Here is a 25,666-nt window from a genome sequence, read left to right as displayed (position 1 = left end):
TTACAGACGACCACTCTAAAAATCTTATCGTCAAGTATTCTGTACTACTTTTATCTAACATTTTGATCAATGGAGAACAGAGAATGGAACCATTTAGTGGCACTTTGAAAAATTCTGACCGCCGGGCTTTTGGTCCGTGCCCGGCAATCTGATTAGAAGCGTTCAAAGTGTCGACAACCGAGCGATATTATAGGCTGCACGGCACGGAGAATTTGTCCACTAAATGTTAATATATGAAAGTCATATATTTGAACTGCGGATAAAGACGTGAATGAAAGCGATCCTCGCAGTGATAAACACTACTTGAACCCATGACCTCTGCGATACCGGTGCATTGCTCAACCAACTGAGCTAACAAGCCAACTGGGAGCTATTCATCACTTCACGGGTTTATTTGGAACCAACATAATGACCAGCTCCCGGTTGCCTTGTTAGCTCAGTTGGTAGAGCACTGCACCGGTATCGCAGAGGTCATGGGTTCAAATCCCGTACATGCCTGAATTGTTTTCAGGCCTTACTTTCACTACTGCTAAAGTACTGCACATTACTGCGATGATCACTTTCATTCACAAACATCTCATAATCATAAGAAGTTTGAAAGAACCTTTCGGTGGAAATTCTGTGAAAATTTCTGACTGCCATTCATTTCGTCTATTTTAGAACGCGCCTAGTTGCAGGGCAGTTGGAGCCAGCTTATTCTGAAAGTAGAAAAAAATGATAGTTATAGCCAAAATGTACTTTTAAGTATTTTGAAATCTGATCTTCGAGTATTCTCTAACATTTTTATTTAACATTTTTTATAAAGAAAAACTAAATATACAATTTATGAGCGAAAAATGTCAGAATTCTTTGCGTTAAGTGACCCGATATAGATTCGCCATGCTTGAGTCATTGTCTACTTTGTAGACGTCGTAGTCTAAAATAACCAATTAAGGCCAGTTGATTGGCATGCCCGCCCATGCCTATTTAGAGTGACTATATAAGCATGTACTTCATAGTTCATTTTGTAGCATGCGCAGCACAAATCAGGGAGAGGTCAGTAAAAAGTATTCAGAGATAATCAAATTGTAAGAGTCGAAGAAATCAACCAGAGTTCCACAGAGTGGGATAAAATTGGATGTAAGTAGAATTGATTGTGTATTAGAGAACCGGGAAAGGCAGATCGAGAGTACTTGGTGTCTTTCGCCGAGTATGGTGTGCTTCACAGCGCATAGTTTCCTCCTTAAGTGCGACCCAACATTATTCTGAACTCTTCAGTAACGTGGTTTTTTGCTCAGCTAGTGTAATGTTCGCGACATTATTAGTATGAAAACAGTTGCCTTGAAACTGTAATTTCGACGAACATTTAAAATTTACATTGGACTTCCATTCCAAAGTATTGTGAAGCATTGAAGACGAGTGAAAGCGAATGCAATGAAGTTCTCTTAGTTTTTCCGATGATACATGGTTTTTTGCCGCAGATACATGGTAACCAGAAATTAGTGTTGTATGGTAAACAGCTTGTTCTTGATTCATTCCATTGTATGATTTTTGTTCTGATTGTCATGTTTTGTTTACCTATAAAATGTAACACCATCGACCGTGTATTTGCTTCCCACAATTTCAGAAATACTATAAGAAGTGGTTAGGATTTTGAGGCAAATTTATGATAAATTCAACAGAAACATCGAGACTAATGATATTGTTTGCTTTTTCTGCGGTAGAGAACTGCACTTTACATGAAGATTAGAACACTGGTTAACCTTTACTTTAACCTTCACAAATTTTAAGATGCAAAACTGCAAGGAATGATCACTAATATCAGATACTATAATGATTTTAGATATATGAAATTCATATATTTGCACTGCGGTGAAGAGACGGATATAAGAGGTCCTCGCAGCTAAGAACACTACTTGAACTAGTAGCTGAAAGTAAGACCTGAAAAAAATTCAGGCCTGTACGGGTCAACAACAACAGTTAGTTTTAATAAGAACTGAAAAAAATTCAGGCCAGTACGGGATTTGAACCTAGGACCTCTGCGATACCGGTGCAGCGCTGTACCAACTGAGCTAACAAGCCAACTGAGAGCTGGATAATATGTTAGGTCCAAATAAACCATCCAAGTGATGAATAATGATTTTAGATATATGGAATTCATATATTTGCACTGCGGTGAAGAGACAGATATAAGAGATCCTCGCAGCAAAGAACACTACTAAATTAGTAGTTGAAAGTAAGACCTAAAAAAAATTCAGGCCAGTACGGGATTTGAACCCATGACCTCTGCGATACCGGTGCAGCGCTCTACCAACTGAACTAACAAAGCCAACTGAGAGCTGGTTAATATGTTGGGTCCAAATAAACCATCCAAGTGATGAATAATGATTTTAGATATATGAAATTCATATATTTGCACTGCGGTGAAGAGATGGATATAAGAGATTCTCGCAGCTAAGAACACTACTGAATTCGTAGTTGAAAGTAAGACCTGAAAAAAATTCAGGCCAGTACGGGATTTGAACCCAGGACCTTTGCGATACCGGTGCAGCGCTCTACCAACTGAGCTAACAAAGCCAACTAGCAGCTGGTCAATATGTTGACCCGTACAGGCCTGAATTTTTTTCAGGTCTTACTTTCAACTACTAGTTCATTAGTGTTCTTAGCTGCGAGGACCTCTTATATTCGTCTCTTCACCGCAGTGCAAATATATGAATTTCATATATCTAAAATCATTATAGTATCTGATATTAGAGGTCATTCCTCGAAATTTTGCATCTTAAAATCTGTGAAGGATAAAGTAACGGTTAACAAATTTAAAGTGCGAAACTTCTCACAGTTTTCTGCTGATTGTTTCAATGCCGAACTTTCCCAAGTGTACTGGAATGCTATTGTTGAAAGGAAATTGTGCGATGTGAATGATTTGTTCTCTTCTTTTTATAACAAGTTTAATAAGCTTGTCAACAAACAAGCACCTATGAAGACAATTTCAAATCGTAAAGCAAAACAGCTCTCCAAACCATGGATAACTCAAGGCTTACGCACCTCCATTGAGATTAAAAACAAATTATATGCATCTGGTGATGTCTCTAAGTACAGAACTTGTAGAAACAAAATTTGTAGCCGAACACGAAAGTAAACAACAATACCATTTACATTTTTTTGACTCTAACTTGACTAATATGAAAAAAACGTGGGAAGGAATTACCGTAATTTCCGTCCATTTACCCGCACGGCAGATTAACCGCATCGGTCAATTTTTGCAATAACGAGAAAAACATTTCAAAAGATTACCTGCACTGCCAGATAACTCGCACCCAAAAACAAAAGAAAATCGTCGACTCGCACAAAGTTCCTTCAATGTTTTTGTTGACATGATATCCTTTGGCGTGCAATTAATAAATTTTCACACTTTTTGTCTTCGCTGTTTCATTGAGAATGATACTTCCTAAAATCTGTTGTAACAAAATCGATATCTCGAGATTTGTAGTTGAAGAAATCCCTTGAAAGGCAATGCTAGCTAAGAAATTTCACTGATGCGTCGAAAAGTCTGTCGCATCATTAATTATGCGGCGCCACGAAATGAACATGTCAGCATCATTTTCCGTGTGAATTGCCCTGAAGCCAGCTTTTTCACAATTAAATTCTTTTAGTTTCAAGTTCACTTCCCGTGTACGTGAGAATTGTTTTTTGAAATTAAAAAGAAGCAAGCTGTGAAATTGACAAGGTAAGAAAGTAAGGGTACAAACAAGATAAAAGCTTTGTTTTCGAGTTTTGTATGTTTTCGATTTGCATCGGCTTTCACCGAGAGCATTAAGAACAATTCTCTGTAAGAATCAAACATCTTGGGAAATGAAAATTTTCAACCCCTCTTCAAATTTTGCATGCAGTTAGGCACTCAGGGGGGATGCACAAAAATACCCTTTTTAAAGGATGCAGCGCTCTTGTTGCCATGGTAACAACGACTGCTTGTTCGAGGCCTGGGGCCTCATTTTCATACAAAACGTCGCAAAAAAGAGTGAAATGTTTATTTCTCTATCTCAAGCTAAATACAACATTACAAATTGGCACTTCTACCATAAATAGTAACATCATTCGTCTTTACTTTGATACATTTTATTTCCCCTGGGATTGAATGTGAACACGCTAATAGATTATTTATCTCGGTACAGTTTCGGTCATTTTTGTTGTCGGATAAAACTGGGAAAACGTTTATCTGAATTTCTCCAAAAGTATACCGATTCTGGAACTGAAAATACCCACCTAGCTGGTTATAATATTCTAGTTTTTAAATATGTAAAACTCTCTGCGAGCCTGCCTCTACTTTTTATAGGGGCAATGCGCGAAAAAAGGTCCAAATCAGATATTGCATAATTTAGCGATGTTTACATCTAATGTTCTCAACAACAAACGTTTCAGACAAATGAAACATGTGAGGCTATGAAAGAATGTTATCTTATGAGCAATATCCCGAAGAGAAATCTCACCTCTAGTTTTCATCTTTTGGAAAAAATTGATCAACCTTCATGGAGGACAACTCGACGTAACTACAAACATATACCTCAAATCGTGTGCATTTCATCCAGATTCAGAGCGCTGCACCTTTTTTCATGGGAATTTGAGTGATCCGAAGTCCTCTGAAGATACACTGTTATACTTGTATGTCATTTGAAACATGTCGAAGTCGAGTGATCTACACAAAACTATCCTCACACCGGTCATTTGTCATAAACATGTAGGTTGTCACGATGGCGTGACGCTGTATTTCTCCGTGAATATTCCATCGGTCGCTCCAAAGAAGACGACAAATAGATATTTTTCACATATGTCAGCAGATTTCCTTTCTCTGAAGTAAAAACAACCAAAAAAAAGAGGAAAACTTCGATTGAACGGTCGTAAACACTGGGAATCTGAGAGCGTAAATCGTAACTTGTCAGCGGCAGTACTACATGTCAAATCCAGTTGCAAGCAATTTGAACAACATAGGCATCCCCTTACGAATAGCAGATTCGGGCAGTTATCATTTCCTTGTGACAGTAAATAAGATGTTTCGAATCATCTGGAAACTGTCAGAAAACTGTTAGAAAATTGGCATAAGATATGATGAGGAGAGACTTATCACCGACGCAGTGCAATCGAGTCAATCAATGTTTCCTTCCGTGTCTTGAAAGAGAAAAAAATCATAACAAAGTTTGAAATAAAAGATTTAATGAAATCATAATGTCATAATTCCACATTTCAAACAACTTATTATCCACACGTAAATCGCAACTTGTTACTTAAACGAAACTCCCCATGGTAAATATGAAATATGGATTGCTTCATGTCCTTCAGGAAAAAGAACAGCGATTTCGTCACCATTATTTCATAATTTATTTATTTATTATTTCACATCCATACTTTTCTTGCGGATATCTTTTACAAGCTTAAAGAAAGATGAATATAATGCAATCTCTCAGTGATTTACACTAGAGGAAGTCAAAGGTCTCTTTAATTTCCCCCTGATGTTCACTCCATCTCAATGTGGCTTTCGCAAGGCACATTCTACTCAGCATGCAATCCTAGATATTGTGAATGCAATACAGACAAATATGAACAACCGTTTATTCTCGTGCGGGATTTTCATTGATCTGAAAAAGGCTTTTGATACTGTAGATCACGAAATTCTTTTGCGCAGGTTAGATCACTATGGTTTTCGCGGCATTATACACATCTAATTTCCTTCCTACTTGCAAGGGCGAACTCAAACAACTCAAATTGGTCCTCATATTTCTGAAAGGTTAGATTCTACCTGTGGAGTACCTCAGGGTTCTGTTCTAGGCCCACTACTTTTTTTGTTATATATCAATGACATACAGGAATCGTCAGATAAGCTTAGTTTTTTACCTTTTTGCGGATGATACAAATTATATTTTGCCCTGCCCAAAGGAAACTTTCTTATCAACCTAAAATCGTGATATTTGATAACAAAGAGAACAAGAAGGTGGCTCTGGAGCATAAAGATTATGTCAAATATCTCGGGATTTTAATTGATAAAAATTTGTCTTGGAAACGCCATATTGACCATATAATCATTAAAGTAAGCAGAACCGTAGGATTAATCGCAAAATTACGACACTTTCTTTTAACGCATACCCTCTTAAATATATACCAAGCTCTTATGGCTCCTTACTTAACATACGGTCTCGCAGTATGGGGTCAGGCTTGAAAATCTTACCTTGGCAAGCTCCTAAAGTTAAAGAAACGAGCTGTTCGCTTTATCTATTTTTCTGATCATAACGAGAATGCAATTCCTTTATTTGTTGACGCTCATATCTTACCGCTAAAATTTGTTCATTATGAATCTATCGCTAATTTGATGCTTGACGTTCGAAACAGAACAGCTCCATCCAATATTCAAGATTTATTTCAAGATATATATAATGTTCATTCTTACAATACACGTTCTTCTGCCTCTAATAACTTCTATACCAAACCTTCTAGGCTATCCGTTCAAGCGAATTCCTTCTCTCGAATAGGAGTAAAAGTGTGGAATGCAATACCTCAAGCATTAAGAACTCTTTCCAAAAATGCGTTAAAAAAAAAAACTCAAACAGATTTTATTCAACATATTAGGTTCACAAGACTCTTATATAGATTTATCTGAGATTATACAAAATGTAAAATCCTGGTAATACTTCTCCTGATCTGTCCTGACTATCTTTATAAACAGTAGCTGCACTTTTAATATTTTAAATTAGGTCAATGTAACGGTTTTTCTTGTTGTTATTCAATACTGTCTCTTTCCCTTCTACTTTATTAGTTAATTTCTGTTGGCAATATATTTTTGTAATTCGGCTATTAAGGCATGACCCGCTTAGATTAGCTTTTGCCAGTTGCAGGCAAGCCCTTTTCTGTAAAATTTAATTGTAAATGAATTAAGCGGTGTGTTTGTGTGAAGTATGTGTGTGTGTGTGCTTTCACAACTTTTCAACTTAAAATCATAAAAGCTATCCACATTCAGGGGGAGAAACCTACACTTAATCATTAACTTTATCATGTTAATTTAAAACTTTCCTCGTAAATGCATACATTGTTCTGTTACTATTGTTTGTTACTATCGTCCAGTCAGCATTTTGTTACACACTTTAAATTCAGCTTTGTACTTTGTATTATTCAGATCATTCAACTCTGTAAATCACTGCAGTTATTCATTGCTCGTTACTAGTTAGAAGGCTAAGCTATGAATTTTTTCAACTTGTTACTCAAAGAACAGCTCGGCTAAGAACGTGGATGGGAAATGAATTGCTTTTGTCAACGTCGTCTTCCAAGGATCGCTTTGTCAGTCAATCATCAACCTTACAGAGTGGCGCAAAAGGCGAGTGACGTGTCAGCGAGTGACGTGTGAAAAAAAATTACCGTAATTTTACACGTTTGCTGTTAAGGCTCTTCTCAGGGCTTGAAATCATTACAAAGCACCGCACTTCATATAATAGAAGCCTTCATCAGACATGTGTATATGACATTTTGCATTTTGTCCCTCAATATAGAATGGATAAGAAGCAGTTAAAAGCAAGCTTAACGAAGTATTTCGGAGAAACAACAGCAAAAATAACCAAAGAAACAACCGAAGATGAAATCAAACGTATCTATGCTGCACGGTCAGCAACATATGACGAGGTACTCTAAAATAGTAACATAATAATAATAAGGGTCTGGGGGACGATGTGGCACATTGCCGTTTAACCCACCGGACACCTGATGCATCACTCAGTGTTGCGTTTCTCGAATGTTCCAGTACTACTGGAAAGGGGCCCAAGGCGACACCAGACTTGTGTCGTCTTTATCGAACATCTCTAATCGTAATAACCGGCTTGAACTTTCTCATCAAATAGGAACATTCAGCGGCGCGCACTTCATATTTCAAGCCACTGGCCGAATCTTTGCATAACGCCCTTAAAGAAGTTTACCAGGACAAACCAATGGATCAGATCAAAATCATTGACGCCGGAGCTGGGACAGGTCTGATTGGAGTTGAGCTCAAGAAACTCGGATACACCAACCTATGTGCTTTGGACATCTCAGCTGAGATGTTAACGGAAGCAAAGAAGAAAGAGATCTATACTGAATTCATTTGCACATCTTTGAACGGGCAGGCGATACCTCAAATTAAATCTGGGCAATTCGATGCTTTGATTTGTGGTGGGGCGCTCATTACAGGACGTATCGGCTCCTCTGCTTTCGTGGAGATGATAAGAATGGTTCAAACTGGTGGGTCTGAGTATGATTTTAGATTGAGGACCTAACATGTAAAATCTTCTCACAAGTTTTTTCGCTGGTTTGTTTTTTTTGAAAACTCAAATCGTGAGATAGATCAGGTAATGAAGACTCGTGTAACACCCTTCTTGAAAAATTCCCTTGACATCTGGCATCTGACCCTCAAATCATCTGCTGGGGTCAAATCTTGTCTCTGCAATTTCGCTTAAAGAATTTTTTGATGTATCAAGAGCACGCCCCCAAGCTGGTCTCTTCAACTTCTCTTTGGATGATGTCACAGGTTATAGGTTCACCAACTCTTTGAGTTTAATCTAATGAATACATGGACAAAAAGGAAAAGAATAATGAAAATTTCCTATGATAAAACCAGTTACAAGATCCGCACTAAATTCTAATGTTAACTTCTTTGCAGATGGCGTCCTCTGTTTCAACATAATGAAAGAGGAATTAGAACATTATCAAGAAATGATGACGGAGCTGGAAAAAGCTGGCGAATGGATGTGCATGTGCAAAGAGTCTTCAGCTTTCTATGCAGCCGAGGACTTGCCCAGTGAATGCTGGGAGTTCGTTTACAAAGTTTTAAAGAATTAAGAAACATGTACCATTACAGTTAAGCCTACCTCATTTAGGCCATACTGGATAATCATTGTTTAAGCTGACATAAAACATCAGTTATAATGCTGCTGTGAAGTTTTGATGTTTAAAAAGCAAGTATATGAAATAAATCAAACTGTTTAAACGACATTGTCCTGATGTTGTACTTACGTTTTTTCACGTGCCGGTGGGCGGCGAGCCCGTAGCCATTTCAAATATTCTTTTAAGGCTTGTGTTTCGTTTCCTGATATGTTTAGTTGTATTTTAGAAAGATTAGAAAATGTGTTTAGATAAATGTTAGCAATTTCAAAATCCGTAACTAATCACTTTAGAAACGAAACAAGTTTGCACTAATTCACATGATGGCCGCTGAAACTTGGAAAATATTTTACAATAGCTTACTCTCTATAGCAAACGAGCCATGAAGAACATAATGACCAGCTCACAGTTGGCTTGTTAGCTCAGTTGGTAGAGCATTCCATCGGCAATGAAGAGGGTTCAAATTAATTGGGACAGAAAACTAGGTAACACAGAGACAATAAAAGAACTGCAATAAATACAACTTGGGTCGCTCGTTTCAGGTTGAACAAGATCTGGAAATAACAAAGAGAGGGCTAACAATCGCATTACCTCGAAAAAGCTGCCGGTCATCACCGCTGCGAGTAGCATTGGCAGAAGCAGAAGTAGCATCAAACCGGGTGGATTTGTCTTTCTGCAGGCTTTATCCTACGCTTTCTTGATAGTTTTTCATCTTCCGAGTTGTCTGCGAGATTATCTTGCTCATATTCTTGGACAAAAAACCATCCAGTATCACTTTTATAGGCTTATTTAATCAATTTTTGTCGTTTGCGGATTAAAGTCAAAGAAGTTTCCAAAGATTTTTGAGCCAGAGCGTGCTCTCCTCTTCTCAGAGAATCAAGCACTGAGAAATAGTGATCTTCCATCCCGCATTAAAGTTATCAGTAATTAATGGATGGTTATACATGTTTTCAGCGATATGCTGATAATCATTCAAAGGACTCATTCAAGAAAAAATAAATCATGGAAATAGACCTTTTTACAGTTCCCAGCGCCATATTGGAAATGCAACCGCGCACACGTGAGAACGAGGCTGGGGTTGACTCGTGTTAAATCTCTGTGCTCTTATTGAAATTCTTACTTAGGCAGCAAAATTGTTCGATTTTTGAGGAAAATGGATGGTCCTAGCCGAAATCTCGATAAAGCTAGTTTTTCTCCCAAAAAGAAAGGAGAGTAGTGTGCCGCTTTTGGTTGTTCAAATACATTTTATGGCCCCAATGGTTTGCCTACGAGCTTTCACTTCTTCAAGTTTATGCATGGAGGTATGTATTTTTGCTAAGTATTATCGTTCTACATTTATCTTATTCTCTGTGAATTATGGATGAGGGTGACTATTGTTGCAAAATTAGTAAAAATTTTCAATTAGGTACCTGAATTGTTTTAAGTTCGATAGAGTTTTTTTTCATTGCGGCAGTAGGTCAATAAGTTCAGTACTCCTCAACTGTTTACTACATGGCTTGCCTAAAACACTCCTAGCAGAGAAACTCATGGAAAGTAATTGCTTTTAATAAAATAACCAAGACACTGTATCTTCAGACTTCTCACTTATTCTGGCAGACCCAGAAAACTGACACAAATTTGGTAGCAATTGTGACAAAAGCAGTTTTCAGTAGTTGTTGTTTTTGTTTTTTATGATAGCATAGTAATCCACTATGGATGCCACATGGAACTCTCACAAAATATTTTGTGTGCTTTATGTATCAATCAATTTGATGCTTCAAATTGGAAAAAAGAAAAAGTGAGTTTCACCAACTAAAAGAGTTCTCAACACAAAGATGAACTGACATTAAATTTTACTATTCACAAAATTGTCCTCATAATTAGAAGTTTGATAGAAGTCTTGCAAAAAATAATTTATCATATAATTCGATGGTCTGAAAGATTCTCTTTCAAACAAATCTTATGGTAACTGTAACAGTATAAAATAAATATCTTGATTTGGATATATTTCTCAATCTTTTAAGTATCTCAAAATTATATTATCATAACATTGGTTAACATAATGTAATAAGAACTAGTATAGCAAACCTTTGTGTCAGAAGGCCTCTGAGTGCCAAGAATGGGAATATCAATTCACTGAATGTTTATGACTGACAGAAACTTAAATGTATGTAAAGGACTAGCATTGTTGAGATCAGTAGCTGAGGAAGCATTTCTGCTCTCTTCCTTTAACCCTTAAATACCCAAGATCTGATTGTTAATTCTCCCTTCTAGTTGCTACACATTTACTTGTAAATAAGTTATGAGAATTTGATGTAAGATCAAGATAACTTCTGCCTGATAAGTTTCAGTATTATCACTATCCGTTTGCTGGATAGTCTTTGGATATTATAGGGAGAAGTTACATGAATCAATCACTTTTGGGAGTTTTTAAATTGTCTATTATTTTAGTCTGATTCTTTCAATGCTGTCTTGCCACCTAATAAATTACCATGAGTGGCAAACTCAAATGGTTTTCAATGTATCACGAGCATAAGTTGTGGACCAGATGGGTTTCAAAATATTATTACAGCTGTTAGTTACAGTTTCCCTCGTGGGGTTGATAGAAAGAAGGTTATAATCAAGTGGCTGTACAGGCTCTATTGTATAGTTTCTCATAAGATACAATGTACAAATGGCAAACTGAAATACATCTTGGTAAACAAAATGGGAATAACTTTAACTGAAGAATATGGTACAACAACAAGTACAACAACAACAGCAGCAATAACAAATCTCCTCTACCTAGAGGGCTACAGCCTTTGCCTCGCTTTCTAAGCCATACTGAACAACTTCTGTGGTACTTCCTGTGATGCGTTCCTCTTAACACAATGTGGCGATATTCTCAGGAAACAACAAGGTAATCGTAAAGCTGAATGAAATTAATCTCAGGTAAATTACGGAGATCGCTCGACCATCCAAGGACTGAAATCCTTACCATAGTTGCTTCGTATTTGAAGTCGCTCTAGTTTTTTTCTAGGTCCTAGACATCTTTAAGAAGTTTCCGGTTTTCTCCACTGCTTGATGGAAGGACGTGTCACATCAGCAAAGCATGAACTTTCGACACTAATTCGGCTCTAATTCCGTCCGCCGATTTTGAATTAGATTTTAAAATCCCCCTGAGATCTTTTGCTTCGAGTTTCTGGATGTCATCTAATGAGGAAATTTCCATACTATTGTATTAAAGAACCATTTTGAAGGGAGAATCGCATTGAAAAGTGCACTCGAACGTGAAATGTCAGCATATCAGCTGTTTGAAAGAACCGCCGGGTCAACCCCAGCCTTGTTATCGTGTGTGCGCGGTTACCAATCCAATATGGCGCCGTGAACTGTAAAAAGGTCTATTAAGCAGTTAACACGTTGCAATTTCAACATACTGTGGTCAAGAAACTTTAAAAGCATAAGCTCACTACCATACTTTAAAATTGATGGAAGTTAAGAGAACAGTTGAGGGTACGGAATGAAAGGCATGAAGACAAAGAAACAATATTTATTGTGATTAATTCTGTGACTGGTGGATTTAGCCGAGTGGATTTAGTATGAGTGACTGCTTCAACAGTCCGACCACAGGTGTCCGATTACAACTAACTGTCCGATTACACTATCCGATTAAAACTTTACGGAATGATTAGTGATGCGAATGTACCAAAAACATTTGAGGAATTTGTAATGGTTATGATCTACCTGAAATAAAGTAATCCTGTTGGCTTGGAGGCTCATCAGGAGGTTAAATTCTTACATGTCGCTGTAAAGTTAAATGGATATCCCCTTCTGAAAGCAAAGAACAGAATTATGTATAAACTGGAATGTTGGAATGCGGAATAAAGTACTAATTGTTTAGGTCGTCAATCAGTAGTCAGTCGGTAGAAACGAGCACAATTTTCTGCAAAATTGACTGGAGAGCAAAGGATGATGGGAGGTGAAGCTTTACGGACTTAGTAACCGTATTTTGCCCCTGAGGCAAAGTCTCTCGGAAGATTTTTTCCACCTCGCCATACATTTCTTATTATTTTTGTTCAAAGATACCCTTACGGGTGATTCAGTGCGGATAAGACTCGACCCACAGTTTAGAAATAAGATCAATTTAAATACCTCGGAGAATATGTGCGCTGAAAAGCCAAATTAATCGTTGACATTTCTAGATAAACATCTGATGATCTTAACAAGTTTGAAAGAAACTTTCGGTGGAAATTCTGTGAAAATTTCTGACTGCCAGACATTTCGTCTATTTTAGAACGCGTCTGGTTGCAGGGCATTTAGAGACAGGGTATTCTGAAACTAGGAAAAATGATAGTTATAGCAAAAATGTACTTTGAAGTATTTTGAAATCTGATTTATATATACTCTCTAATATTTTGTATCTAACATTTTTTCAAAATGGTGGAGAAAAACAATACAGAGTACTTGGTGATCAGATCACAAAATCGGTTTGCACATTTGAGGTTTAACAAAATGCCTTAGTGCCTTTCGCTGAGCGTGGTGGGCTTGCTTGACAGCACATAGTTTCCTCCTTAATTGCGACTCAACATTATTCTGAACTCGTCAGAAACGTATTTTTATTTGCTCAGCTAATGTAATGTTCGCAACATCATTAGTATAAAAATAGTAGCATTGTGAAACTGTAACTTCGATGAACATTTAAAATTTACATCGGACTTCCATTCCAAAGTATTGTGAAGCACTGAAGGCGATTGAAAGCAAATGCAATGATGTTCTCTTGGTTTTTCCGATGATGTTCACTTGCCGCAGATACATGGTAACCAGAAATTATTGCTGTATGGTGAACAGCTTGTTCTGGATTCATTCCATTGTATGATTGTTCTTCTGGTTGTCATGTTTTGTTCACCTCTAAAATCTAACACCATCGACCGTATATTTGCTTTCCATAATTTCGGAAATGCTATAAGGACTGGCGGGGATTTCGAGACAAATTTATGATAAATTCAACAGAAACATTGATACCAGTGATAAGGTTTGTTTTGTCTGCGGTAAAGAACTGCACTTGACTTGAAGATTAGCCTTAGTTGTTTTATAAATGATATTCAACTCTTCAAAGCACCTGTGGTTGAAAAAATTTGCTCACATTGTTTTGAATCTTCAAGATTTTAGAAAAGGAAAAACGTGGAAAATCATCTGGCAGTTTTTTTGCTTGGTTGTTTGTGTTTTTAGAAAACTCAAACCGTGAGATCCGGTAGTGAGGACTCACGTAACACCCTTCTTGATAAATTCCCTTAAAATCTGGCATCTGACCCGTAAATCTTCTTCTGGGGTCAAATCTTCTCTCTGCAAATTCGCTTGAAAGAATTTTTTGATACACCAAGAGCACGCCCCCAAGCTGGTCTCTTCAACTTCTCTTTGGATGATATTACAGTTTATAGGTTAACCCTTTTACTCCCATGAGTGACTAAGACAGAATTTCTCCATATTGAAGAGAATTACTAAAGAGATCTTAGCAGTGAAAGGGTTCACAAATTTCCCATGATAAAACCTTTCAAGATCCGCACTAAATTCCAATGTTAACTTCTTTTCAGATGGCTTCCTCTGTTTCAACATAATAAAAGAGATGATGAACACTAAAAGAGATGATGACGGAGCTGGAGAAATTTGGCGAATTGATGTGCATGTCCAAAGAGTCTTCACCTTACTCTGCAGCCGAGGACTTGTCTAGTGATTGCTGGGAGTTCGTTTACAAAGTTTCGAAGCACTAAGAAACATGTTGCATGGCAGTTAAGCCTTGCTCATCTAGGCCATAATAGAAAATCATTGTTTTAGCTGACTTGCAACATCATTTATAATGTTGTTGTGATGTTAAATCAAAAGCAAGTACATGAAATAAATCAAACTGTTCAAACGACATTGCCCTGAAGTTGCACTTACAGTTTTGCACGTGTCGGTGGGCGGCGACACCGCAGCCATTTCAGATTTTTTGTCAGATTTTTTTTTCCTGATATTCTAAATTGCATTTTTATACAAATTGAAAACTCGAAAATATAGATGCCTTTTTTAAATTTAAACATAGCGGTAAAAATAAAAGCTTTTAAGTTGGCTTGTTAGCTCTGTTGGTAGAGCGCTGCACCGGTATTGCAAAGGTCATGGGTTCAAATCCCGTACAGGCCTGATTTTTTTTTCAGGTCCTATTTTCAACTACTCGTTTCAGTAATGTTCGTAGCTGCGAGGATCTCTTAATTTCATCTCCTCACCGCAGTGCAAATATATGAAATTCATATATCTAAAATCTTCATTCATTACTTGGATGGTTTATTTGGACCCAACAAATTGACCAGCTCCCAGTTGGCTTGTTAGCTCAGTTGGTAGAGCGCTGCACTGGTACCGCATAGGTTATGGGTTCAAATCCCGTACAGGCCTGAATTTTTGTCAGGTCCTATTTTCAACTACTCGTTCCAGTAGTGTTCGTAGCTGCGAGGATCTCTTAATTTCAAGACAGCAAATGTTTGCATTACTTTATAGCCGCCATGTTGACACCCCTTGCATGGGCTCCAACTTGGCGTTCCCATCCGAAGCGCTATAAATTTATGTCAGACATTTAGGCTAATAACTAATCAGCGGAAATGGCTACAGACCTGAAATTTGAGAAATATTCTACAATAGCTCACTCTTTCTAGCAATCGATCTATGAAGACAACGATGAAAAACGGCGAAGTCTACAGCCAACATGAAGGACCAAAAAGATATAACTAATAATAATCAAAGATTGGCAAAGTGCGTTCGATCTCTAGTAAAAGTTTTTTTTTATTTTATTGATTGCACAGAGAAAATAATCGGTTTCTTCAGCTCAAGGCGACCAAGAAAACATTTGCACGTGAGATCGAGGCTATTTGTGCCACATAGCCAGCCAGCCAGTCCAAAATGGCGCCCAATGCCTGAGGAACTAGTCCATAAAACCCTCAAGAGTGATTTCCCTAACAACGACACGATTAGTATGCGTTCCCCCTCGTCGAACGCAATTATATGATGAGGCAACATTTTCTCTCAAGAATCGACGGCTGCATGTAAACATGTATACCGTGCGCTTTCATGCGAACGGAATCGAAATAAAGGTGTTCGATTTCAAGGTAATAGACTCTGCTGTTATCAAATGTTTCAACTGCGTATATAATTACTAAATTTATAATTTAGCGGAGACAAAACGTAACAAGATTTTTGGCAGAGCAGACAAATTTTGAAACTTAGTGCGTATGGTTCTATACAAAGTAAATCTCACAAATAACATGAAATACATCCTGTCGTTTATAGTTGTTTGTTTTTAAGGTCATTAGTGTTCTTACCCTACAAGGTACAAACTGGAGAAAAGACTTTCAAAGTTAATGTTTTCAACAAACAGTTTAATGATCAGGAGGACACCTTCGAGAGCATCACAGAGTACATATATTCGGACTGACTGACTAAATTACGTACGTACTATCGAATTGACTGACCCACCTAAAGACAAAATTAATCGTCTGCCTGATTGACTTGCCAGCCAATCAAGTTTAACTTATTTTATGATTCTTTGTACAGGAGTGAGAATAAATGAGTTCAAGTCCATTTTGCGACACTTTGGATTTTTACGACATGTTACCTTAAAAGAAACAATAAGCAAATAAAATAATTGAATCTTACGAGAAAAATAGAAGACGAATCGATCTTAGGTTAACCGTGCTGTAAATAAATAGTAAAGAACTTGTGAAATATTGAAATTTTTCTCTGCGAAGGTCAAGTTACCACTCACATTTAGGAATATTCTGAGCAGCTCCATTTTCTTCTGAAGAGATTCCAGCAATGCAGACGCAGCGGTCATATGAATGAAAGAAATCTCAGAACCAAACTGAAATGACTTTATAAGTGCAGAATTGATATCTGTGTCGTGTTTGTTCACGCTTCTGTTACATGTCCAAAACTGAATATTTAATGGGTCTTGCATCCAGTTTTGTAAGCTTTCTCTGCAAATGTTTTAGAAAGTTCTCTGGATTACCTTGGAATTCGGACTAACATAACTTTTAAACGATACTAGACATAAGGGCATGGAAAGTGGCAGCTCTGTTATTGACAGTTCTTTCTAGATTCCTTGATAATTCATGTACACTCTGCCACAGAGTCTGTCACGTGACCCTTTAATATAAAAGGTAACTGATCGTTATGAAGGTCATTCAAGGTCTTTTCACTTCAGAGAATGTCACCCTCCTAACTGACAAATTCCAAATGAAATTTTGTCTTTGATGGTGTGTACCGTGGCGGCAGTGGTGTTCCTACTTGCACTTAACTCATATTGTGTTGTAATAACAAACAAATTCTGCGAAAAAAATGCGTGCCTACAGTACCATGCACCAAAATTGTCAGGCCAACGAACCTGATTTCAATCATCCATGACCAAATATAGTCATAACATGAGATTAGTCAATCCCCCCCTGTGCAGTGAAACAAAGATTTTGATTGATTAACCCAGGCAGCTGTGACCGACTTGACCGCATGATTCTGAAGCTGTTCGCTTGAATACATTTCTAGATCAGGTACACATGGTTTTAGTTCGGCTACACGACTCTCAAACGTCGCAACCTCAAGACAGCTGTGCACCCATGAACAGATTCAAAGCCATCACTCCACAAGCTTATTGAAGCAGAGATATAAAAAACCGTTGATTCAATCAATTCCTTTTCATGATATTTTCTTCCATATGTTCTATACAGGGTATCCACTAGTTAACCATACTGTCATTTTGAAGTAACAATTACTTTATACTTTAGCGTGCGCTCATGGCCGATATACGGGAAGTTTAGACAGCGACAGAGAAGTTGCTCGAGGCGTCGTTTGAAAACTTTCCACGCGCTCCATGTCTCCATGAACGCACGTATGAACCAGGTGTTTTAAAACAACGTAAACGCAGTTGTATATATATATATGGTTTTCTTGGAATTTAAATCTTTTGGGAAAAGACGGCGCTTGATAAATGCAAAACAGATCGAATTTTTACTAAAAAAATCTCTAAAGAAATAACGGTTTAATAACTTGCTCTTAAACTAAAATAAATAATAGCTTTAGCCAAAATGTACTTTTGAGCATTTTAAAATCTTATCGCCAAGTATTCTGTACTACTTTTATCTAAGATTTTGATCAATGGAGAACGGAGAATGGAACCATTTAATGGCACTTTAAAAATTCTGACCGCTGGGCTTTACCGTGCCCGGCAATCTGATCAGAAGCGTACAAATTGTCGACAACCGAGCGATGTTATAGGCTGCACAGCACAGATAATTTTTCCACTAAAAGCCAACTGTCTTTGACATTTCTAAACAAACATCTGATAATCTTAACAAGTTTGAAAGAACCTTTCGGTGGAAATTCTGGGAAAATATCTGACTGCCAGACATTTCATCTATTTTAGAACGTACCTGGTTGAAGGGCATTTAGAGACAGCGTATTCTGAAACTAGAACAATTTTTATCTAACATTTTTATAAAAATGGTAGAAAAAACTAATACAAATTACTTGCTGATCAGATTACGAAAATCTCATAACCAGATTGAAATGACTTTATAAATGTAGAATTGATATTTGTGTCATGTTAATAAAACTTTGGGTATACGAGGACACTTTACTTGTTTTGAACAGTATATTTCGTAGGCTTGAAAGAAATCTACGCTCTCAAAAGAATTCTTCAAACGTTAACGTTAGAAAATTCCAAGATATAATAAAGAAAGAAGAAGTCACTTACAAAGAAAACTGAAATCTGTGCTAGAAAAACAAAATTTGGTCTTTCAACATATTTCAGATTTGGGCTGTTACCTTCTAAAGGCATCTAGGGTATACCCTACGGTATACATAAATGACGGAAACCCACGAGCAAGCGTTCGAGTAATCAGAACTGGGCTTTACTTCCAATTTCGCAAGCTTTCTCTTCAAATGTTTTAAACGATGTCCTGGATAACCTGGGAATTCTGAAAGAGCATAACTTTTAAACAATACTTGACATAAGGGCGTAACAAGTGGCAGCTCTGTTATTTACAGTTCTTTCTAGATTCTTTGGTCTGGCTAATTCATGTACACTCTGAGACAGAGTCTGTCACGTGACCCTTTAAGATAATAGCCACCTGAACATTGTCGCTATGAAGGTCATTCGAGGTCTCTTCACTTCAGAGTACGCCTCACTCTTAACTGACAAATTTCTAGTCGGAATTTTTGTCTTTGATGGTGTGTACCGTGGCGGCAGTGGTGTTCCCACTTGCACTTAACTCATATCGCGTTATAATAACAAACAAATACTGCGATAAAAATGCGTGCCTACAGTTCCACCCACCCAAAATTGTTAGGCCAATGAACCTGGTGTCAATTGTCCATGACCAAATATAGTCATAACATGAGATTAGTCAACCCACTCTGTCTAGTGAAACAAAGATTTGATTGATCAACCCAAGCAGCTGTGCGTCCATGACAGCTGTGCGTCCATGAACAGATTTAAGACCATCACTCCACAAGCTTATTGAAGCAGAGATATAAAAAACCGTTGATTCAATCAATTCCTTTTCATGATATTTTCTTCCAACATCTGATATCTTTACGTTCTATACATGGTATCCACTAGTTTACCATACTGTCACTTTGAATCAACAAATGGTTCATAATTTAGCATGCGCTCATGGCAGATAAAGGGGAGACAGAGAAAGAGAAGTTGCTCGAGGCGTCGTTTAAAATCTTTCCACGCGCTCCATGTCTCCATGAACGCACGTATGAACCAATTGTTTTAAGACAACGTAAACGCAGTCGTTTGGATATTGTTTTCTTGCAATTTAAAACTTTTGGGAAAAAACGGCGCTCCATAAATGTAACAAATCGAATTTTTACTAAAAAAAGCTCTTAGGAAATAACGGTTTAACAACTAGCTCTTAAACTAAAACAAACAATAGTTTTAGCCAAAATGTACTTTTGAGTATTTTAAAATCTTATCGCCAAATATTCTGTACTATTTTTATCTAACATTTTGATCATTGGAGAATGGAACCATTTAGTGGCACTTTGAAAAATTCTGACTGCCGGGCATTTGGTCTATTCGAGACCGTGCCCCCCAATCTGATCTTAAGCGTACAATTGCAAAGTGTCGACAACCGAGCGATACTATTGGCTGCACAGCACGGAGAATTTGTCCACTAAAAGCCAAATTAGTCTTTGACATTTCTAAACAAACATCTGATAATCCTAAAAAGTTTGAAAGAACCTTTGGGTGGAAATTCTGTGAAAATGTCTGACTGCCATACACTCTGTCTATTTTAGAACGTACCTGGTTGCAGGGCATTTAGAGACAGCTTATTCTGAAACTAGAAAAGATGATAGTTACAGACAAAATGTACTTTTAAGTATTTTCAAATCTGATCTTCGAATATTCTCTAATATTTTTATCTAACATTTTTATCAAAATGGTAGAAAAAACTAATACAGAATACTTGGTGATCAGATTACAAAATCGGTTTGCACATTGGAGGTTTAACAAAATACCACGTGCTAATCGAAAACAATGATTATAAGGCGAGGCAAATATTGCAATTAAATATTTTGTGGCAAAAGCTTTATTTAAAGAAACACTAAATATACAATTTATGAGCGAAAAAAGTCAGAATTCTTTGCGTTTAAGTGACCCGATATAGATTCGCCATGCTTGAGTCATTGTCGTAGTCTAAAATAACCAATCAAGGCCAGTTGATTGGCATGTCCGCCCATGCCTATCGATAGGGACTATATAAGCATGTACTTCATTGTTCATTTTGTAGCATGCACAGCACAAATCAGGGAGAGGTCAGCAAAAAGTATTCAGAGAGAATCAAATTGTAAGAGTCGAAGAAATTAACCAGAGTTCCACAGAGTGGGGTAAAATTGGATGTAAGTAGAATTGATTGTGTATTAGAGAACCGAGGAAGGCAAATCGAGAGTACTTGGTGCCTTTCGCCGAGTATGGTGGACTTGACAGCACATAGTTTCCTCCTTAAGTGCGACCCAACATTATTCTGAACTCTTCAGTAATTTATTATTATTATTTTGCCCAGCTAATGTCATGTTCGCAACATTATTAGTACGAAAATAGTAACCTTGAAACTGAAATTTCGATGAACAAATCACAAGCACAATTTAGGGAGGGGTCAGTAAAAAGTATTCTGAGAGAATCAAATTATAAGAGTCAAAGAAATTAGCCAGAGTGGGCTTGACAGCACATAGTTTCCTCCTTAATTGCGACCCAACATTATTCTGAACTCTTCAGTAACGTATATTTTTTGCTCATCTAATGTGATGTTCGCAACATCATTAGTATGAAAATAGTCGCCGTTGAAACTGTAATTTTGATGAACATTTAAAATTTACATTGTACTTCCATTCCAAAGTACTGTGAAGCATTAAAGAGGAGTGAAAGCAAATACAATGAAGTTTTCTTGGTTTTTCCGATGATACATGGTTTTTTGCCATAGATACATGGTAACCAGAAATTAGTGTTGTATGGTGAACACCTTGTCCTTGATTTTATTCCATTGTATGATTGTTTTTCTGATTGTCGTGTTTTGTTCACCTTAAAAATCTAACACCATCGACCGTGTATTTGCCTCCCACAATTTCGGAAATACTATAAGAAGAGGTTAGGATTTTGAGACAAATTTATGTTAAATTGAACTGAAACATTGATACCAGTGATAAGGTTTGTTTTGTCTGCGGTGAAAAAATGCACTTGACGTGAAGATTAGCTTTAGTTGTTTTATAAAGGACATTTAACTCTTTAAAAACATGTTCTTCTGTCATCTTCAGTTCTGAATAATACAGAGTATAAGGTTGAATTTAAAGTGTGTAACAAAGTGCTGATAGGACCTCTCACATTTTCCGACATCTACATAATTCTCCACAATGTCGCACTCTCTGTTCTGATGAGTGTTTTAACATCTTAGATCACGAATCCACAACTTTTCAACTTAAAATCAAAGAAGGTATCCAGACTCAATGGGAGAGACCTACACTTAATCATCACCTTTATCGTGTTAATTTAAAACTTTCCTTGTAAATGCATACGTTGTTCTGTTACTATTGTATGTTTTGTCCAATCAGCGTTTTGTTACACACTTTAAATTCAACTTTGTACTTTGTATTATTCAGAACCTTCAACTCTGTAAATCACTGCAGTTATACATGAAAGAACGTAGAGAATGGCACGTTCTAAAGGCCGCACACAAAGCTATGTACTCTCCTGATTGGCCCAGAAACCCTCAGCTTGAGCAAGTAAAACATGCTAGAAATTTACGGTCATCAAGTACCATAAATCTAGTCATTCCCGATGCCTTGGACACTTTTCAGTATAACGCGGCAGCTCTCTTCAATTCTCTACCATCCAATGTTAAATGCAATGATAATTTAAAATCCTTCAGTAAGCAAACATTATGTATTTTAAGGGAGCGCTGCCGGAATAAGGCAGAATAATTTCTTGCCCAGTTTTAAATAATGTATATATTGTATAATTACATTTTACTGTTTATTACCTAGCTTTTTGCAAATTCATAATTCAGATTTATGTATTTTTATTTATTATTTATTTATTTTTTTTTATCTTATATCAGGCGAAGAGCTATACCATGGATGTGCCGATCATAAACCGTTATTATTATTATTACTATTATTATTATTATTATTATTATTCATTGCTCGCTACCAGTTAGAAGGCTAAGCTATGAATTTTTTCAACTTTTTACTCAAAGAACAGCTTGGGTAGGAACGTGGGTGGGAAATGAATTGCTTTTGTTAAACTCGTCTTCCAAGGATGGCTTTGCCAGTCGATCCTCAACCTTACAAAGTGGTGCAAAAGGCGAGTGACGTGTTAGCAGCTGATTGGCGATAACAAGCTCATGTAAAAAAAAATTTTGGTAATTTTGCACGTGTGCTGTTAAGGCTTTTCTCAGGGCTGAAAATCATTACAAAGCACCGCACTTCACATAATAAAAGCCTTCATCAGACGAGTGCATATGACATTTTGCATTTTGTTCCTCAATATAGAATGGATGAGAAGAAGTTTAAAGCAAGCTTAACGAAGTATTTCGGAGAAAAAACAGCAAAAATAACCAAAGAAACAACCCAAGATGAAATCAAACGTATCTATGCTGCACGGTCAGCAACATATGATGAGGTACTCTAAAATAGTAAAATAATAATAATAATGGTCTGGGGGACCATGTGGGACATCGCCGTTTGACCCACCAGACACCTTATCCATCATTCAGGGTTGTGTTTCCGTTTGACCCACCAGACACCTTATCCATCATTCAGGGTTGCGTTTCTCGAATGTTCCAGTACTACTGGAACATTCGAGCCTGCCGCAACATTCCTAGATCTTAATTAAGGGAGTAATGGTGCAGTGTTAGTATAGGTAATCATATGATTTCAAATGCAATTTGGAATAAATGAGCACGAGTAAATGTTTTCAAAACAAAATTTCACGCGCCCTTAGGGCGAGTGCAATTTGTGGTCTTTTTAAAGATTTACATGCGCTTATTTATTCAAAATTACTAAATACTGCTCTATTATTCCCTTAATTAAGACCTAGGAACTAGAGATAGTTTATCAAAATTATGCAGAAGTAAAGCGCGCACATTAAGTGAAAAAATAATTTATTCAAACCCTGCAAGTGACATTGTGTGTTTGGTCAAAACAGCCGCGTACGATCAAAACAATAACATACAATGATATTTTCACATCTTTAAGGCGCAAAAAAGTTCAAAGTCCGGCTAAACAGTTCGGGGAATTGTTCAGTCTGGTTTGTTACTTCTTTGCACTGAATTAACCCTCTTCTGCATTGAATTACCTGAAAACTTCATGTATCTTAACCAATCAGAACTGAGTAAGTTTTTCATGTATCTTATTAGCTCAAAAGCTAAAGTTTATTGTATCTTGTTACCCAATATTTTAATAGTTTAAGTTCAAAATTTTAGGGCAAAATCTCGATTTTGATTGAAAATAGATCAGCTTTTCGGGTTCGTAAAGTTACACGAGCTCTCCAGGAAAAGGGGCCCAAGGCGATATTAGACTAGTGTTGTAGTTATCGAACACCTAATCTTAATAACCAGCTTGAACTTTCTCATCATATAGGAACATTCAGCGGCGCGCTCTTCATATTTCAAGCCACTGGCCGAATCTTTGCATAACGCCCTTAAAGAAGTTAAACAGGACAAGGCAATGGATCAGATCAAAATCATTGACGTTGGAGCTGGGACAGGGCTTATAGGAGTTGAGCTCAAAAAACTCGGATACACCAACCTATGTGCTTTGGACATCTCAGCTGAGATGTTAAAGGAAGCAAAGAAGAAAGAGGTCTATACTGAGTTCATCTGCACATCTTTGAACGGCCAGCCGATACCTCAGATTGAATCTGGGCAATTCGATGCTTTGATTTGTGGTGGGGCGCTCATTCCAGGGCTTATCGGCTCCTCTGCTTTCGTGGAGATGATAAGAATGGTTCAAACTGGTGGGTCTTTCGCAGGAGTTTACCGAGGCACAGGCACGGATATCTTCGGGGAGTCTGTTCTGTGGCTAATTGTTGGACTTGACGCTAAAGAATCATTTAGTCGCAGTTTCAAAGCATCTGTGGTTGAAGAAATTTGCCCACAATGTTTTTAATCTTTCAAACGCTGTAAAAAAAAGAAACAACTACAACAAAAACGGACACTACCCTTTAAACATCATACTTTGATAAACCTCTGAGGAAATAATAATATTTTTAAGCAAAAATGATAAAAAAAAGATCATTTGAGATTGAAGACATATCAGGATTTTAAAAAACGTGTAAAATCCTATCAAAAGTTTTTTGCTGGGTTGTTTTTGTTTTTTGAAAACTCAAACCGTGAGATAGATCTAGTAGTGAAGACTCGCGTAACACCCTTTTTGATAAATTCCCTAAACATCCGGCATCTGACCCGTAAATCTTCTTCTGGGGTCAAATCTTCTCTTTTTTGCTGGATTGTTTTTGTTTTTTGAAAACTCAAACCGTGAGATAGATCTGGTAGGGAAGACTCACGTAACACCCTTTTTGATAAATTCCCTAAACATCCGGCATCTGACCCGTAAATCTTCTTCTGGGGTCAAATCTTCTCTCTGCAAATTCGTTTAAAGAATTTCTTGATGTATCAAGAGCACGCTCCCAAGCTGGTCTCTTCAACTTCTCTTTGGATGATATTACAGTTTGTAGGTTAACCCTTTAACTCCCATGAGTGACCAAGACAGAATTTCTCCTTACAGTATCAATATGATATCAAGCAGACAAGTGATTGGAAAACAAAAGAATATGTCAATTAGGGTATTATTGGTTAGTCCAATCCTAAATTCTCCTAACTAACATCATAGGAATTAAATGACAGACATAAAAGAGATCCAAGGAGTGAAAGGGTTAACCAACTCTGTGAGTTAAATCTAATAAATACATGGACAAATAGGAAAAAGGATGGAAATTTCCCATGATAAAACCTTACAAGAAACTCACTAAATTCCTATGTGAACTTCTTTGTAGATGGCGTCCTCTGTTTCAACATAAAGAAATGGGAATTAGAACACTATCAAGAAAGGATGACAGAGCTGGAGAAAGCTGGCGATTGGATATGCATGTCCAAAGAGTCTTCACCTTTCTCTGCAGCCGAGGACATGCCCAGTGATTGCTGGGGGTTCGTTTACAAAGTTTCGAAGAACTAAGAAACATGTATCATGGCAGCTACGCCTAACTTATCTAGGCCATACTGGAAAATCATTGTTTTAGCTAGCTTGAAACATCAGTTATAAT

At 37.2% G+C, this 25,666-nt stretch overlaps 3 protein-coding genes and 1 pseudogene across 4 annotated transcripts in view; 3 read left to right on the top strand and 1 right to left on the bottom strand.

Moving 5' to 3' along the window:
* The window catches only part of LOC149034375 (uncharacterized), a 182,203-nt pseudogene extending 178,901 nt beyond the window's left edge, over positions 1-3,302 (bottom strand). Inside the window, exon 1 of the transcript XR_016182953.1 lies at positions 3,274-3,302. The product of XR_016182953.1 is annotated as an uncharacterized LOC149034375 (transcript). The remainder of the gene's footprint in view (positions 1-3,273) is intronic.
* On the top strand, positions 1,012-8,977 carry LOC113673327 (methyltransferase-like protein 27). Its single transcript, XM_089193943.1, has 4 exons — positions 1,012-1,119; positions 7,509-7,638; positions 7,854-8,229; positions 8,648-8,977. Exons 2-4 carry the CDS (start codon positions 7,510-7,512, stop codon positions 8,824-8,826), a joined length of 684 nt encoding a protein of 227 aa, XP_089050069.1. The 5' UTR covers positions 1,012-1,119; position 7,509; the 3' UTR covers positions 8,827-8,977.
* An 11,646-nt stretch (positions 8,978-20,623) lies between these two features.
* LOC113671136 (methyltransferase-like protein 27) overlaps positions 20,624-25,666 on the top strand; it is a 26,332-nt gene continuing 21,289 nt past the window's right edge. Inside the window, exon 1 of the mRNA XM_089193937.1 lies at positions 20,624-20,751. The gene's annotated coding sequence lies outside the window, so the exon portion shown is untranslated. The remainder of the gene's footprint in view (positions 20,752-25,666) is intronic.
* Positions 20,639-25,666, top strand: part of LOC149034374 (methyltransferase-like protein 27) — a 5,096-nt gene continuing 68 nt past the window's right edge. The window contains exons 1-4 of the mRNA XM_089193947.1: positions 20,639-20,751; positions 22,897-23,026; positions 23,986-24,361; positions 25,400-25,666. The exon at positions 25,400-25,666 is cut by the window's right edge and continues 68 nt beyond it. Coding sequence (XP_089050073.1) covers positions 22,898-23,026; positions 23,986-24,361; positions 25,400-25,578 — 684 coding nt within the window. The 5' untranslated portion in view covers positions 20,639-20,751; position 22,897 and the 3' untranslated portion in view covers positions 25,579-25,666. The remainder of the gene's footprint in view (positions 20,752-22,896; positions 23,027-23,985; positions 24,362-25,399) is intronic.

The sequence above is a fragment of the Pocillopora damicornis genome, chromosome 14, assembly GCF_964200805.1.
Source record: "Pocillopora damicornis chromosome 14, jaPocDami1.2, whole genome shotgun sequence".
Classification (NCBI taxonomy): Eukaryota; Metazoa; Cnidaria; class Anthozoa; order Scleractinia; family Pocilloporidae; genus Pocillopora; species Pocillopora damicornis.
This window is presented reverse-complemented; position numbering and strand designations above follow the sequence as displayed.

Coding starts and splice junctions, on each gene's coding strand:
- LOC113673327 (XM_089193943.1), top strand. CDS start 7,510: ATGGATAAGAAGCAGTTAAAAGCAAGCTTAACGAAGTATTTCGGAGAA. Junction 7,639..7,853: donor GGTCAGCAACATATGACGAG/GTACTCTAAAAT, acceptor CTCATCAAATAG/GAACATTCAGCGGCGCGCAC. Junction 8,230..8,647: donor GATAAGAATGGTTCAAACTG/GTGGGTCTGAGT, acceptor ACTTCTTTGCAG/ATGGCGTCCTCTGTTTCAAC.